Source organism: Heterocephalus glaber, unplaced genomic scaffold (genome assembly GCF_053883595.1).
Source record: "Heterocephalus glaber isolate CG9 unplaced genomic scaffold, H.glaber_assembly_v1.0 deba00001688, whole genome shotgun sequence".
Lineage (NCBI taxonomy): Eukaryota > Metazoa > Chordata > Mammalia > Rodentia > Bathyergidae > Heterocephalus > Heterocephalus glaber.
The window spans coordinates 9,845,835-9,860,684 of record NW_028258413.1 but is presented as its reverse complement, the minus strand read 5'-3'; the positions used below and the strand labels follow the sequence as shown (position 1 = coordinate 9,860,684).

The 14,850-nt window shown below is 37.9% G+C and overlaps 1 protein-coding gene across 2 annotated transcripts in view; it reads right to left on the bottom strand.

The window, feature by feature from the left end:
- Dnajb14 (DnaJ heat shock protein family (Hsp40) member B14) overlaps positions 1-14,850 on the bottom strand; it is a 51,576-nt gene that overhangs the window by 11,908 nt on the left and 24,818 nt on the right. For both annotated transcript variants that reach the window (XM_087198782.1, XM_004866279.4), the window contains one exon: positions 13,634-13,779. In XM_087198782.1, the coding sequence (XP_087054908.1) occupies positions 13,634-13,779 (146 nt within the window). The remainder of the gene's footprint in view (positions 1-13,633; positions 13,780-14,850) is intronic.

Here is a 14,850-nt window from a genome sequence, read left to right as displayed (position 1 = left end):
TAATAACCAATAATCCACGGAGTTGTTATTAATTTTGCACCCAATACCTTATTACATGATCTGTTAATATCCCCACTTTACAGCTCAGGGCTCTGAGGCTCAAAATGGGTAAGTAACTGGCTCAAGTTTAACTTCTTTGCACAATAAATATACCCACACTATTCAATGCATTGACAAGAAAATGTAGATTTGCACTCTAGTGCTACAGAGAGCTGTTCCAGTTCTCAACAATTTATCTTGTTTAAGACAGTAAGTTCCATGGAAGTACTGATCGTGTCTGTTTTCACTACATTATCCCATGGTCCGTCATAAACTCTAAATGAGTTTTCTAATAATACATGTCTTCGGTTTACCTATCTCACTTTGTTATTTCATGATATTTATTCATAGAGATTATTTTCCATCTCTTCGTTCCATGTCCAAAGAGGTTTGGCTACAAGAATGTCCTCTTGAGCCATGTATAATAGTTATAATGCCCTGAATCTAAAAGTAGAAACTGCCCTATCTCAATCTAACTTCTAATAATTTATTATTTGATAAATACAGCTTCCTTTTTAAACTAGACTATAAGCCTCTTGTAACAGATGTTGGATATTTTTAAAAATCCTTTTTAAATTTCATGTGATCACTGCCTTAGTCCAAGCAAACTTGACCACTGTGTAGTTAGTGTTAGAGGATTACATATCACACTGAATTTAACTATATACAGATACGCTAGAACTTCCTTCTGATAGGGCTTCTTTAAAACTACAGTTCAGAGATGATAGCTTTCAGGTGGTCTGTGAACCTTATTCTTTGAAAAAATATGGTAGGTGGTCTGTCTGAGGATATGGCCTCAAATGTTCTTCAGATTCTCAAAGAGATCTGTGACTCAGAAATGTAGCCATCATTTGTAGTATTATTTCAATGGGAAACTATGACCAGAGATCAACAAAATATACTTTCAGCAACTGCAAGGTATTAACTTACACCTTTTCTTAAAAAAACGTATCTATCATTCTCTGCTGAAGTTGTGGTTCCAGTGACAGGATCAATTTTAGGGTTTAACATCAATAAACTGTCCTATTTCATGTAGTTTTGTAATGCAATCACTTTTAAGAGCATTAATATACTAAGAAACTCGATTCTATTTTAAGGCTTTCTTTTTAAAAAACAATTAATTTCCAAACACAATGATATTTTTAGAAGGTATTGCTGAAAGACTGTCACAAGCTATAAATAATATTATCTGTAAAACAATTTATTCAACATGTGTAAATAGAGTAATTTTCTATCCATTTTTTTGTGTTGTAGCTGCAGTCAGGATTTTTTTTTTTTTTGCAGTTCCTTGTAATCTAAAGATTTAAGTCCAAATTTTTATTCTGGTGTTCAAAAGGCTTGCAAAATACATTTCTAACTCACTATCACTTTTCACCAAAAATACCTTTCATCTCATCCATTTTTCCTTAAATTTTTTATTTTGAGGCAACTATAGACTCACATGCAATTGTAACAATACAGAAATCCTTTTAACTTCCCCCAATGGTAGTATTGCAGAAAATTATAGTATAAAGTCACTAACACTGATAGAGTCTGGAGGTGGAAAATTTTCACCACTTTACACTGCCCTTTCATAACCACTCAACTTTTCCAGCACCTGTCCTTAACCACCAAAAACCACTGAACTATTCTACATTGTGCTAGTTTTGTCATTTCAAAAATGATATAAATGGAGCAATACATGAATAGGATCATGGTGTATGAATGGAAAATGGCCTGTCCCAGTTAGCATCACTCTTAGAGACTGCTGCAGGTCATCCTATGTCAGCAGGGCATCAGACGGATTACTGAGGAGCCTGCCAGGGTGTGGACAGGGCACTATTTCTGTAAGCATTCATCACTCTACAGCATCTAGATGTTTCTAGTTTTAGGCCATTACAAACAAAATCGTCTATGTGTAAGCATCAATTTTTATTTCTCTGGGATAAGTGTCACTGCTAGATTGTACAGTTGCTGCGTACTTAAGTTTCTGGACAAACATCCAGGTTGCTGTACAGAATGACTGCTTTTGATGCCCAACTGACAATCCAGAGTGTGCCAGTCTTTGCCTCCGCACCAGCATGCAAAGCTGCCCTTATTTCTCTAGTCTTTAGGGTATGTGTGTAGTGATACCCATTTTGGTTTCACTTTGAATTTCTCTAATGGCTAATGAAGGATGTTGAAAATCTTTTCACATGCTTCCTCACCATCTGTATATCACCTTCGCGAAATATCTCCAACTCTTTCAAGTTTTAAGAGTTTTTATGTACTCAAGATCTGAGTCCTTTGTCATATATGTGCCTGGCAAATATTCTCATCCTGTAGCTTGTCTTTTAATCCTCTTAAAAGAGTATAGCAAACTTCTAAAAATGTTTGAAGACCAACTTACCAACTTTTCTTCTATGAGTTGGTGTTAAGCCTTAAGAAATAATTGCCTACCTCTATATCCTTAAGATTTGTTCCCATGACTTTTTGCTAAAAGTTAAAAGTGTTATGTTTTGTATTTACATTTGTGATCCATTACAAGAGTCTTTTAAAAAAAAAAAAAAAAAAGATCAGATAAACCATGACCCTTTGGTCAGGGTTAATTTTTCTGCCTATCAATATCCAACTCATGGAAACCAATTTTTGAAAAGGCTGTTTTTCCCTATTGAATTGCTTTTGCACCTTTGTCAAAAATCAGTAGCTTGGTTGCACCATGCCTGCCTTGTAAGCGCAAGGTCCTGAGTTCAATCCCCAGTACTGGAAAAAAAAAATCAGTTAAGTAGCCCGGGGATTTAGCTCAGTGGTTCCACTGCCTGCCTCACAAGCTCAAGGTCCTGAGTTTGATCCCCAGTACAAAAAAAAAAAAAAATCAGTTAAGTAAGCTGGGCACGGTGGTGCATGCTTATCATCCAAGCACTGAGGCAAGTTTGAGTCCAGAGGACAACTCTGTGACTTTACAAGTCCCTTTCTCAAAATATAAATTTTTTTTTTAAAGCGTAGGGGGAGACCTGGGGATGCAACTCAGTGCAAAGACTCTGGGAGCAGTCCTCAGTACTGAAAATCAGTTGAGTACAGCCACTTATTCCAAGTCTACTCCTGGGTTCCCTGTCCCGTTCCACTGGTCTGAATATCTATCCCTCTGCCAATACCACTCTTCGGATTCCTGTTGCTTCATAGCAAGTCCTAAAGTGGGTATACTGATTATTCCCACTGTTCTAATAATTTATAGCTACTGTGTTTCTTCTACTTCTCCACACACATTTTAGAATAAACTTATAAGTCTTGCTAGGTTTAGGACAGAAATTGTGCTAAGTCTGAATTTCACATAGCAACTTGACATCTTCACTATGTAGTCTTTCAATGATGTACATATTTTGCTCCATTCATTTATATCTTCTCTGATTCTTTTCCCTCAATATTGTGTAGCTTTCAGCATTAAAATCCTATACAACCAAGCTGTGCTAGACATGTATGAAAATGATAAAATTTGCATTATTCTGTGTAATATACACTAATAAATGTACACATTTTTGAAAATTATATGTTTTGTTAAATTTGTTTTAAAATTATTGTAAATATTAATGTATTTTTAATTTCAATGTCTGTTTATTGCTAGTATAGAGATATGGACCTGACTTTTGTATGTGTATTTTATGTCCTGTAATTTTATGGAATTCATTTATTAGATTTCTGTAGATCCCATAGGATAGGAATTTTCCTCTCTAATCTGTATACCTTTCATTCTTTTTCTCACTTTAAACCAGTGGCTAGAACTTCCAGCATTAAATGGAGTACGAATGGACATTTTTGCCTTGCTCTCTCTTAATTCAGTCTTTTATCCTTAACTGTAATACTAGCTATAGGTATTCTGTCATTTTTTTTTTTTTTGAGGCAGGGTCTATGTAATTCAGGCTGGCTTCGAACTCACGCTGATCTTCCTGCCTCAGTCTCCCAAGTGCTAGGATTACAGATGTGCACCATCACACCCAGCTCTGTCATTACTTTTTATCAAGATGCAGCTGTTCCCTTCTATTCCTATTGCAGTTTTATCATGAATGAGTGCTAAAATTTTCAAAAGTTCTTACTGCATTGATTGATGTAATCCTCAGTCCATTAAAACAATGGATTACATTGACATCTAACTGGTGAACAAAATTCAACTGCCTTATATATTTGCTGTACATATATTTAGAACTACATAGGACAAACCTTGGAATAAACTCCACTTGGGTAGGTTATCTAATGTTTTTTACACATTGCAACATGTTGATATTTTGTTAAGTATATTTGTGTTTATTCCAGAAATGATTCTGGGCTTTAGATTTCTTTTGTAGTGTGTCTGGTTTTGACAGCAGGATAAAATGAATTGACAATTTTTTTTTTTTCTGAGACGGCATCTCACTACGTAGCTCAGGCTGGCCTTGAACTCAGTCTGTAGCCCAGGCTGGCCTCGAACTTGCAGCAATTGGGCAATCCTTCCACCTCAGCCTCTCAACTGCTGGAATTACAGGTGTGTGCCACCAGGCCTGGCTGAGAAATGTTTCTCTCTATTTTGGGGGGGAAAAATTATTTAGAATTGCTTCTAATTCTTCTTTAAAAGTTTGTTAGAATTCTCCATAAAAAGCCTCTAAGTTTGGAGATTTCTTTTCTTGGGGGGAAGGGGTTTATAAATTATATATTTGATTTACTAAAGTTTTATAGGGCTATTCACATTATCTATATCAGACTGAGTTGTGATCGTCTTCACTTTTTTAAAGAATAGGTACACTACATCTAACCTGTAAATTTATATATGGGGAACTGCTCATACTATTATTTATTGTCCTTGAGATGTTTGCAGAATCGGTTGAGATATACTTGCTTCTCATACAATTTTTGATAAGTCACTTCTCTTTTTTTTCTTTATCAATTTTCCTGATCTTTTTTAAAAGGCTAGTTACTATTTTTTTTCCAATTTTATTGATTTCCATTTTTTTTTTTAACTTTGGGTTTATTTTGCTCTTTGTCTATGGAGGCAGAAGCACATTAATTGGTTTCAGACTTCTGCTTTTCAAAAATAAGCAAATGGTATTAAAATTTCCTCTGACCTCGCTTTAGTAAGTCCCCTCCAATACTGATATGTTGTATTTTTATTCAGTTCAATATATTTTTTACAGTTCCTTTCAGACTTCCTCTTTAACCCACAGATTTAGAAATGCGTTGCTCAGTTTCCAGGAAATATGACAGCTGGGCGAGGTAGCTCACTCCTGTAATCCCAGCACTCGGGAGACTGAGGCAGGAGGATTGCCATGAGTTCAGTGCCAGCCTGGGCTACATAGTGAGTTCAAGGCCAGCATGAAATGCACAGTGAGACCCTGTCTCAAAAAACAAACAAAAGCAAGTGATATGACATTTTCCCATTATTTTTGTTATTTTTACTTTCATTCTACACTGTGATCTCAGCACTTTAAATTATTGGAGATTATTTTATGACCCAAAAAGTCTACCTCCATATATTCAAAGGGCATCTGAAAAGGAATTTGCCAGCTGTTATCAGGTGCTCTATAAATATTAATAAAATTGTGTCTAGTAAAGGCAATATTTAGCTCTATGTCCTTCCTAATTTCCTAGTTATCTCATCAATTGTTGAGAGTGGCACTGAGGTCTCCAACTATAATTTGTTTTTGCGACAGGGTCTCGCTATGTCGTTTAGATCTAATAAAATGTCCCCCACAAGGCTCCTATGCCAAGGTGGGGCCTTGGGGAAGTGACTGCACCATGAGGTGCTCTGCTCATCAGTGGATTAACCCTCTGGGGAGTCAGCCGCTGAGGGTGCTGTCAGAAGTGGGGCCTGGTTGGAGAGTGGGTCACTGGGTGTGTTCTTATCCCTGGATCCTCCTCTTCTTTCTCTTCCTGGCTCCCCTGAATTAAGCAGCTTTCATCCATGCTGTTTCTTTCTACCTTGAAGCCAGTAACTCGTATCTCATGACTTGTGCTAGGTGCTAGACATGGAGCTATAGGATTGTTTGCCCTGCTGGGTTTCCATCTGGCTCTGGCCCAGTTCCTTTCTATCCTATCTATCCTCTCCTTGGGAATTGGAACATTTACCTTATGCCATTGTACACTGGAAGTTAACTTCCTTTTTTGAGTTTTATAGGGGCTCACAGCTGAGAGTTTGCTTAGGGCAGTGATGGCGAACCTTTCAGAGCTTCCAATGATACAAACAGCCTGCTGTCGCATGCGTGTCATAGGTTTCCACCACTGGCTCAGAGACTTTGGACTTTTCAGCACCACTGAAACTGTTAAGACTTGCGTGGCCCTTAGAGATTGACTAAATACATTTTGCATGAGATGGACACGAGCCTTTTAGGAGCTAGGGTGGGATATTGTTTACACCTAAACTGTCCCCCAAGTCCCTTGTGTTCAGAGGTGGGGCTTGTGGAAGTTGACTGGACTCAGTGAGGCACTAATCCATTGATGAATCAGCTGAGTGTGCTGTCAGAGGTGGGCCTGGTCAGAAGAGGTGCTTCACTGGAAAGTGACCTGCAAAGGTGTATTCTTGACCCCAGCTCTGCTTCCTGGATGCCATGGGTCGAGCAGCTTTTATCCACCATCCCTTTTCTCCTTTGGGGCCAGCTGACCACACATGGGCTGATCCCTCTGAAACTGAGCCCAAATAATACCTTTCTTCCTTCAAGTTGTGGGTATTGGGCATTTTGTCTCTTCAGTAGGAAAATGACCAATGCAACCATGAACTTGTCTACTTCTCTTCCTAGTTCTATCAAGTTTAACTTCTACATATTTTGCAGTTTTGTTTCTTGGTGCATACACATGTATATTATAATGTCTTCCTGGCAGATTGACTCTTTTATCATAATATAATGCACTTCTCTGATAACTTTTTACTCTAAAATCTACTTTAATACTGCAAATCCTACTTTCTTTTCATTAATGTTTGCACGATACAAAGGGTGATCAAAATATACAGTGAATGTTTAAATTTTAAAAATTAATTATAGTAAAAGACATACTGCCATTAATCCACCTCAAAATACTCCTCACTTCAAACACACTTATCAACGTTGCTATGTTCTGAAGCAGTTCTGCAAGTCCTCTTTCATGTCTTTGCAAGGTGTGACCTAACACTGTGAATGCTGCTGCCAGGTGCCACCCAATGGAAAGGCAGGCTCATAAAAGCTGACAGTGGGTCCTCACCCACCTCATTCATTGGATCTGGCACCATGCAATTTTTGGCTCTTCCCCAAAGTCAAATGACTATGACAGGTAAACGTTTTGAATCGATTCAGTAAGGCAGCTAAAGCAGTGCAGCTGAAGGCACTCACTAAAGAGGACTCTCAGACTGCTTCAGAGAGTGGCAAGGGTCAGGTACGGTGGCACACACCTGTAATCCCAGCACTCAGGAGGCTGAGGCAGAAGGATTGCCATGAGTTCAAGGCCAGCCTGGGCTACAAAATAAGTTCGAAGACCAGCCTGGACTATACAGGGAGACCCTGTCTCAAAAAATAAAACAAGAAAAAAGAAAGTGGCAAGAACAATGAGCCGGGTTAGGTGGCCTGTAATCCCAGCACTCTAGAGGCTGAGGCAGGAAGATCACCGTGGGTTTGAGGTCTGAGGCCAGTATGGGCTACATAGTGAGTTCAAGGGCAGGCTGAACTACATAGAGAGACTCTGTCTCAAAAAAAAAAAAAAAAAAAGAAAACCATTAAAAAAAAAGAAAAGATAGGATAGTGTGTTTCAAGCCAGTATTCTGATGGGGATTAATAGCAATGTATCTTTTATTATATTACTTTTTAAAACATGTAAATATTCACCATTACAGACACCTCTAGACTGAGCTATACTCCTGCTGCTCATGTCATTAAATGTTTGTTGGTCGCTAAGTGAGGAATAGTATACAGCATGTGCATTATAATATTAAGAACAAAGAAATGGTCAAAGGAAACTCCAACGTGATGCTTTTGCCTTTATTTGCATAACTCTTAAGTGCAGTACTATAAAAACATAAAACTACAGTACTGTGCTGTACAATCAGCAAAAATTACAGTACAACATAAAGCATACTGTACCAAAAAAGACATCAAGCCTCTATAAACAAGATGTATAGAACTGAGTCAAAAACAAACGAAAGATGGGCTGTCACCCTGAGCACTGCCTCAGCAGTGAGTCTGAACAGTTATTAAACAGATGGTTTGTTAAATAAGGAATATCTATTTTTTTATCACACCTCATATAGTTTTCAGTATCTTTACTTTCAAGCCTGTCTGTACTGTTATGAGGTGATTTTCTAGCAAACAACACACAGTGAAATTGTTTTAACTCTGCCAATCTACTCTCTAATCGCTATATTTAGATCATTTACATTTAATGTAATTATGGGTAAGTTAGAGTTTATGTCTGAGTTTACATTTTTTTCCTTTCTTTTTCATTTGTGTTCTTTTTTCCTAAGTTATGTAATTTACTTGAACTACTTTTTAGAACTCCAAGTTTGGTTTATCTCTAGTGTTTTCTGAGTGTATCTCCTTAGTAGTTCCTCTAGGTATCACATTATACATACATAACTTATTAAGCCTATTGGTATTTTATTGCTACCAACTTGACAGTTGAAGTATAGAATCCTTACTCCCTTTACTTCCTTTTATATTCCCCCATTTGTAATATAATTATCTTATATATTTTGTCAACATTAATTTAAAACCACATCAGACAAAGTTATAGTTTTTGCTTCAAATGTCAAGGATAATTTAGAAACTCAAGAAGAAAATCAAATATATTGTATTTACCTATATGTTTCCTTACCCTTTGTCTTAGTCCATTCAGACTGCTATTAGAAGACGTCATAAGCTGGGCAGCTTATATATACAACTTTATTTCTCATAGGTCTGGAATCTGGGACCAAGGGCCCAGCAGGTCTGGTGTCTGAGGAGGGCCTGCTTCCTGGTCCCCTCCACAGGCTCCACCACACTGGCCAGCAGGTTTCAATGTACATACTTGGGTGAAGTGGGGTACAAACAAGACCACAGTACCTTTTTAAGATGCATTCTTTCATTTCCTTTTGTTTACAGAACCTCCTTCCGATGTATTTTTTAGGGCATGTCCACTAATGACAAATTCTCTTATTTTACCTTTATCTTAAAATGTCTTGATTTTTGGAAAGAAAAGTCTATTTTTGCTGAGTGTAAGATTGTGGGCTGATAGTAACTTTTACTTCAGCATTTGAAAAATATACCACTTTTAGGCCCAAAGATTTAGCTCAGTGGTTCTGTTGCCTGCCTCGCAAGCACAAGATCCAGAGTTCAATCCCTGGTACCAAAAAAAAAAAAAAAAAAAAAAAAACAAGAAAAATATACAACTTTCTTCTGCCACTATCATTTCTGACATAAAACTTCCCATCATTCAAACTGCTTTTGCCCTATAGATTAAGCATCATTTGTCTTTGCTGCTTTACATTTCTAAAATTTTTTAGTTGTAAAATTTTCATTTTGTCATTAATAGCTTCTACTTCTTTGCTCAGGCTTCCTATTTCTTTGCTGAGGCTCTTATGTCATAGTTTCTAGAATATTTGTAACTGCTCATTGAAACATTTTTATGATAGCTACTTTAAAAATCTTTGCTAGGCAATTCTAAATTTTGTCATGTGGGCATCTATTGATTAACTTTAAATTCAGCTTTGAGTTCCTCGTTCTTGTAATGCCAACTGATTTTCAATTGAAACTTATTGGGGCTACTATGAGATTCTGGGTCTGATTTAAACCTGTTTTAATTTTCTTCCCCTGACACCTCTCTAGCAGAGTAAGGCGGGAGCGTAGCTCATCACTTCCAGCGGAAACAGTTCAGGGTTTGCCCTTGGATTTTGGTGACACTCAAGCAGGAGACAGGGGCTTCTCATTATTCCTGGGCAGGGCTGAGATCTCCAGCTTCCCATCAGGACTGCACTTCATGACTGCCTGGTTAGAAGGGACGCCTCATTTCTGCACTGTGTGGGTGTGCTGCCAACACAGGACATGACTTTGTAACCTGGGGTGCTGGTGAAGGGCCTAATGCTGCACTAGGCTCCCCCTCCAGTGAGAAGAATGCCCAGCCCTCTGTGTGAAGAGATGCTTCAGGCTGGGACAGAGGAGGAAGAGTAAAAAAGGAAGGAGCCTTTCTTAAAAATCCGACCATCTCTTCACACAGAGGGCTGGGCAGTCTGGGCTCTCTCCTCGGCCTTTGCTAGGATGGGTCAAGGTGGGGCCAGTTTAGGTCTGTGGTATTTCACTGCAGTAGAGTAGCTATTCTTTTTCTGGTTTTTAGGCTGTTCCTTTCCCAGTTGTTTAAAGAAAACAGACTTGTCTTTTGTTGTCTATGTCACTGGCATTTCGGGTTGCCTGCTCCTCCAGCACCCAATCTGGAATATATCAGGCAAAACAAAAGTAAACAACATGCGAGCAACTCACTCTACCATGTTTTTCCCTGAGGTACCTAACCGGTCCACCCTCTTTTTTCCAGCTTTCAGAATCTTCCTGTGTTCATCTTCCTTGTTTTTTACATAACGTTCAGGGTTTTCAGTTGTACTTAGCAGGAGGAATATGTAGGCAAAGTGTGCCTGTTCTGTCTTCCTAAAAGCAGAACTCTCATGCCTCATTCTCACTTCCCAGCTTCCAGCACCCTCTTCTCCTCTCCCCATAGCGATCACTCGCTTCTGGAGAAGTCCTTCTCTCACCAGCCCTGTGAAGGCCTCTCCAATGGCTCTGATCGTACTGCTACCTCCTCTGTCTTAATTTGTTCCACACATTTTTCTATCTTGATTCTGAGTTAAGAGTCAGTCTTCTAGGAGCAACTGGGTCAGTCGATCTGAGTCTGTTTTCTTATTTGTGAACTGGATAACACTGGTCCCTTGATGACTTCACATGAATTTTAATAAGCATTAAATTAAAAAATGAGAATGAAAAACTATAAAATGTTTGTTAGGTGTTAGGGATTATTATATTGCAAATGTTCTGTGTGAAACTTGTCCCCTTTATGAATTACAAAGTCGAAGGGGTATCTCAACTTATTTCACTGTATTTCTCTGTAAGAACTAGGCCAAAATATAGAACTCCTTTGTTCTTAGACATACACTCTAGACGTTAGTGTTTAACTAGCACACCTAACACAAGCATAGCACCTTGTCCACAGATGCTGGTCTCTACTACATGCACACCGATGCCTGCGGGCATGGTACCATTCACTCTGAAACACCTGGGCATCTGTGAAGATGATGTAATGCTGGTTTGTTTGCTTGTTTGTCTGCTTTGTGGAGCTGGGGATCAGGCCCAGGGCCTGTGCATGCGAGGCCAGCTCTTCACCTATGTTGACAGGAAGGGAAGGGATCCATTTCATTAGAATATTTTTAAATGTGTTTAGATATATTGTGGAAGTTACTCTACATGTAAATAAAATTTTTCCTGCTTTGGGAAATTTATAATCCCAAAAGAGGAAACAGTAACATTTAGTCCACTGTCCTTGAATGAAATCTTTTATTTTTAAAGCTGAAAACACACATATGGAAACATCTATCTAAATTCCCTAAACCAATTACCTCTTACTTTTGTATTCTTGGAGAAAATAAAAAGCAAGTGGTTTCCATCTTCTATAAAATAATGATTCTGTAATTATACTCAACCTATTCTTTTAACCTTTTATATAAAAGACCAAAGTATTAACTCTGCTTAGAGATAAACAGAAGTTAAGATCAACTGGTTAAATACAAAATGATTCAGAAAGTAATGAAAAAAATCCTGTGTGCCACAAGAATGAAACTTACCGTTTCTGTGCGATGACACTGGCTCCAAGATTTTCGAAGTACACTTGCTCACCAAGTGTCTGCGGCTTACAACTTGGGTTTTCTATTTAGTTCTACTCAATGATAAATGGACTCATCGACCAATTCCCCAATTCTGGCCCTCTTTGGGACTAATAAACTGGCATTCTGATTTACAGATGCTCTCTTGTGTACTGAATAATGTAAGTCTCTCTCGTAGAGATAAATCACCTTCCAGCATGCTGGTAAGCACTGTTTCTCATTTTGCAAAGCGGAGCATGAATCTCTGAAATGTACTGTACCCACCTACAACTGCCTTTGTAAAACCCCACTGAGCATCCGGCTGGCTTTCTGGGGAGACATGTATGCTGCTCACCTCCTCAAAATGCAGCACCAGCTACACAAGTACATGTGCACACACTTAGTGTTATCCCGAGACGAGTAACTGTGACTGTGTATACGAAAAACATTTTGTATTTATTGAAGTTTAAAATTCTTCATTGAAATTATATAGTGGCAATAAAACAAATTAAATGTATTTATTCTATTTGAAAATTTTTACCAGAATGTCCGAACTTTGTGACTAATGAATTAGAGATTTACCTAAGTGCTGTTACATGTGTCATTTGTTTAATTCGGGAGTTGTGTATTAAAAAATAGAAAATAATGGTCCTGTTTTCTAGACATGTTCTTCAAAAAGATGAACTGACAGTAATATAATCTGTAAGTCCATGTTTTCTGGATACGGTAACTCATCTATACTTTTGTTTGTTTGTTTTTTTGGTACCAGGGATCGAACTCGGGTCCTTGCGCTTGCACAGCAGGTGGCGAAACCACTGAGCTAAATCCCTGGCCCCTTATCTATACTTTTAACATGTCACTTTTCGTTCAAGGAAGTGAAAAGGCTTTCACTGTCAACAGTGATATTTTACTTTCATTCACTGTAACTGCTTTGGCAGTGCTTACCGGAATATATTAGGAATTCCCAAATGTATACTGCTTGGCAACTTCCTTCAAGAAATACAACCATTTTGTAAACAATTTTAATAGTATTTTTATGAGAGACCAAATGAGCCTTCTATCTTTTTGGAACACTGTAAAAATGAGACTGTTGCTCTTCTTGGTTTAAGACCCCACCAGTTCACACAGGCGGTACGAATGCCTAATTCACAAGAAAAATCATAAAGTTAAGCATTCTACCCTGAACTACAAGTTAGCTATTACAAATGAATTATAACAAAATCTGAAATTATAAAATCAGTCTCCAACATTTATTTATGAATTGGCAAAAAATTAAAAGAATACTGAGAAAGAAAATAAAGAAAAAAATGAACAGTAGGCAAGAGAAAAGAAACCAACCTTTAAAAAGAAAAAAATACCACACTAGTGAGAACTGCATGTGAAAAATGCAGAAGTGGCCAGGTTTAATAGAAATCTAAGAGGAACCCTGGCAGACTGGTATTCTAACAGCCCAATTCTAGATAGTCTCTAGTAAAAACGCATAAAAACTGTATTTTTAGTCTGACTTAGAAACACATGGAACATGTTAGGAATCACACAAAATCATCAACCCTCCAATTCAGTAATGAGAGCGCCTGCAGGGATCCCTAGAACAGTCACCTGGGACCGTCAGAGTGGCAGGTTGCTCTTGTGAACCAAAAGCACTGGCTCGGGTCTGGATGAAGTACACTAGTGCTACAATTTTAAAGGACTTCACAGGCCCTTGCTTATGCTGGTTTGTAAATGTACCAGTCCAAATGCAGAATTTACTATTTCAAAACCTTGCAAAATGAATTCTAAAAAGAGCTTAGCAAAGTAGCTGTAAAGAGTTTACTTTTAAAAAAAGTTTACTTTTAAATGCATCTGTTGCTCCAGGTGCGAGGTTTTTGTCTGGATGAAACTTCAAAGCAAGCTTTCTGTAAGCTTTTTTCAAATCTTCATCACTTGCATCTTTCATAACTCCAAGTACTTCATAGTAATTTTTACATTTGTTTATGCTGTAAACAGAAAGTATGCTGTGTAAATTTAAAGGAAGAATGGCACTTACCATCTAACTTTTTAGAATAGTATAATGAACTATCTGTGGATTGTTTTCTCAAAATTTAATGACAGCTCCTCCATTCAGGTTAGTTTGCTTCACTGTGCTGTGGTTGCAGACTACTCTTCCAGCCTTTTCCTATCTAAGAAGCAATGAGAAATGTCCTTCGAACAAATTATCACAACTACCGAGGAGTTAAGCAAAGCTCTTGATAACTGCAGATTAAGGAGAGCACATTCACTATAACGCACATGGGGGGATGAGAACAATATTATAGAACTCAAGTGGTTAAAAATTTCAAAAATTTCTCAAGAGCATATCACAGCTAATGAAGATACATTTCAAGAATGTATTCTTATATAATGTTGATCCAACTAAGTATCAAAGCAATAGTCAAGTGTATGTAGCACAATTACAATATCCAATGGTTTAAATGTCAAGATAAGTTAACTTAGAACCATTAAGTGAATGAGGATTTATCTGAGTCATTCTTTGAAAGACCCCAGGTTCTTTATAAGTAAAATATAATAAAATATAATACAGGACCCAAAGACGTTTGTTAAACTCAATCTCCATTTGTACTTTAAAGATGAAACAGATTGAAGCCTGTGGGGTTTAAAGTATATTAGGGATAGAAAACTACTCCGAATGGAGCAGAGAAGAGTGAGTGCTTTGAGTTGCCAACATTCTGCCACAGCCTAGTACCCTGGCGTCACCGAAGCCATGGCGTAGGGGCTGTGGGTGTAGGGTGTCCCTGAGTAACATGCAGGAGCCTCTGGGGGTGGCAGTGGGGGACATGGCAGTCTCGGCACTACTTTACAGCACTGTACTTTGTGATTTTAGTAGTGAATGTGGGTTGGTACACTGATAACAAGAGTGGAAATAGGTGAAATAATCTGACAGTTTTCTTTTTAACCACTCAACCTATTAACTATCACAGTGCTTGCTACACGACAGATTCTCAGGAAATATTTTTGGAGTCAATGAGCCTTGGCTCTCCTTTCATGATGGAACCATTCATTATTTGTTA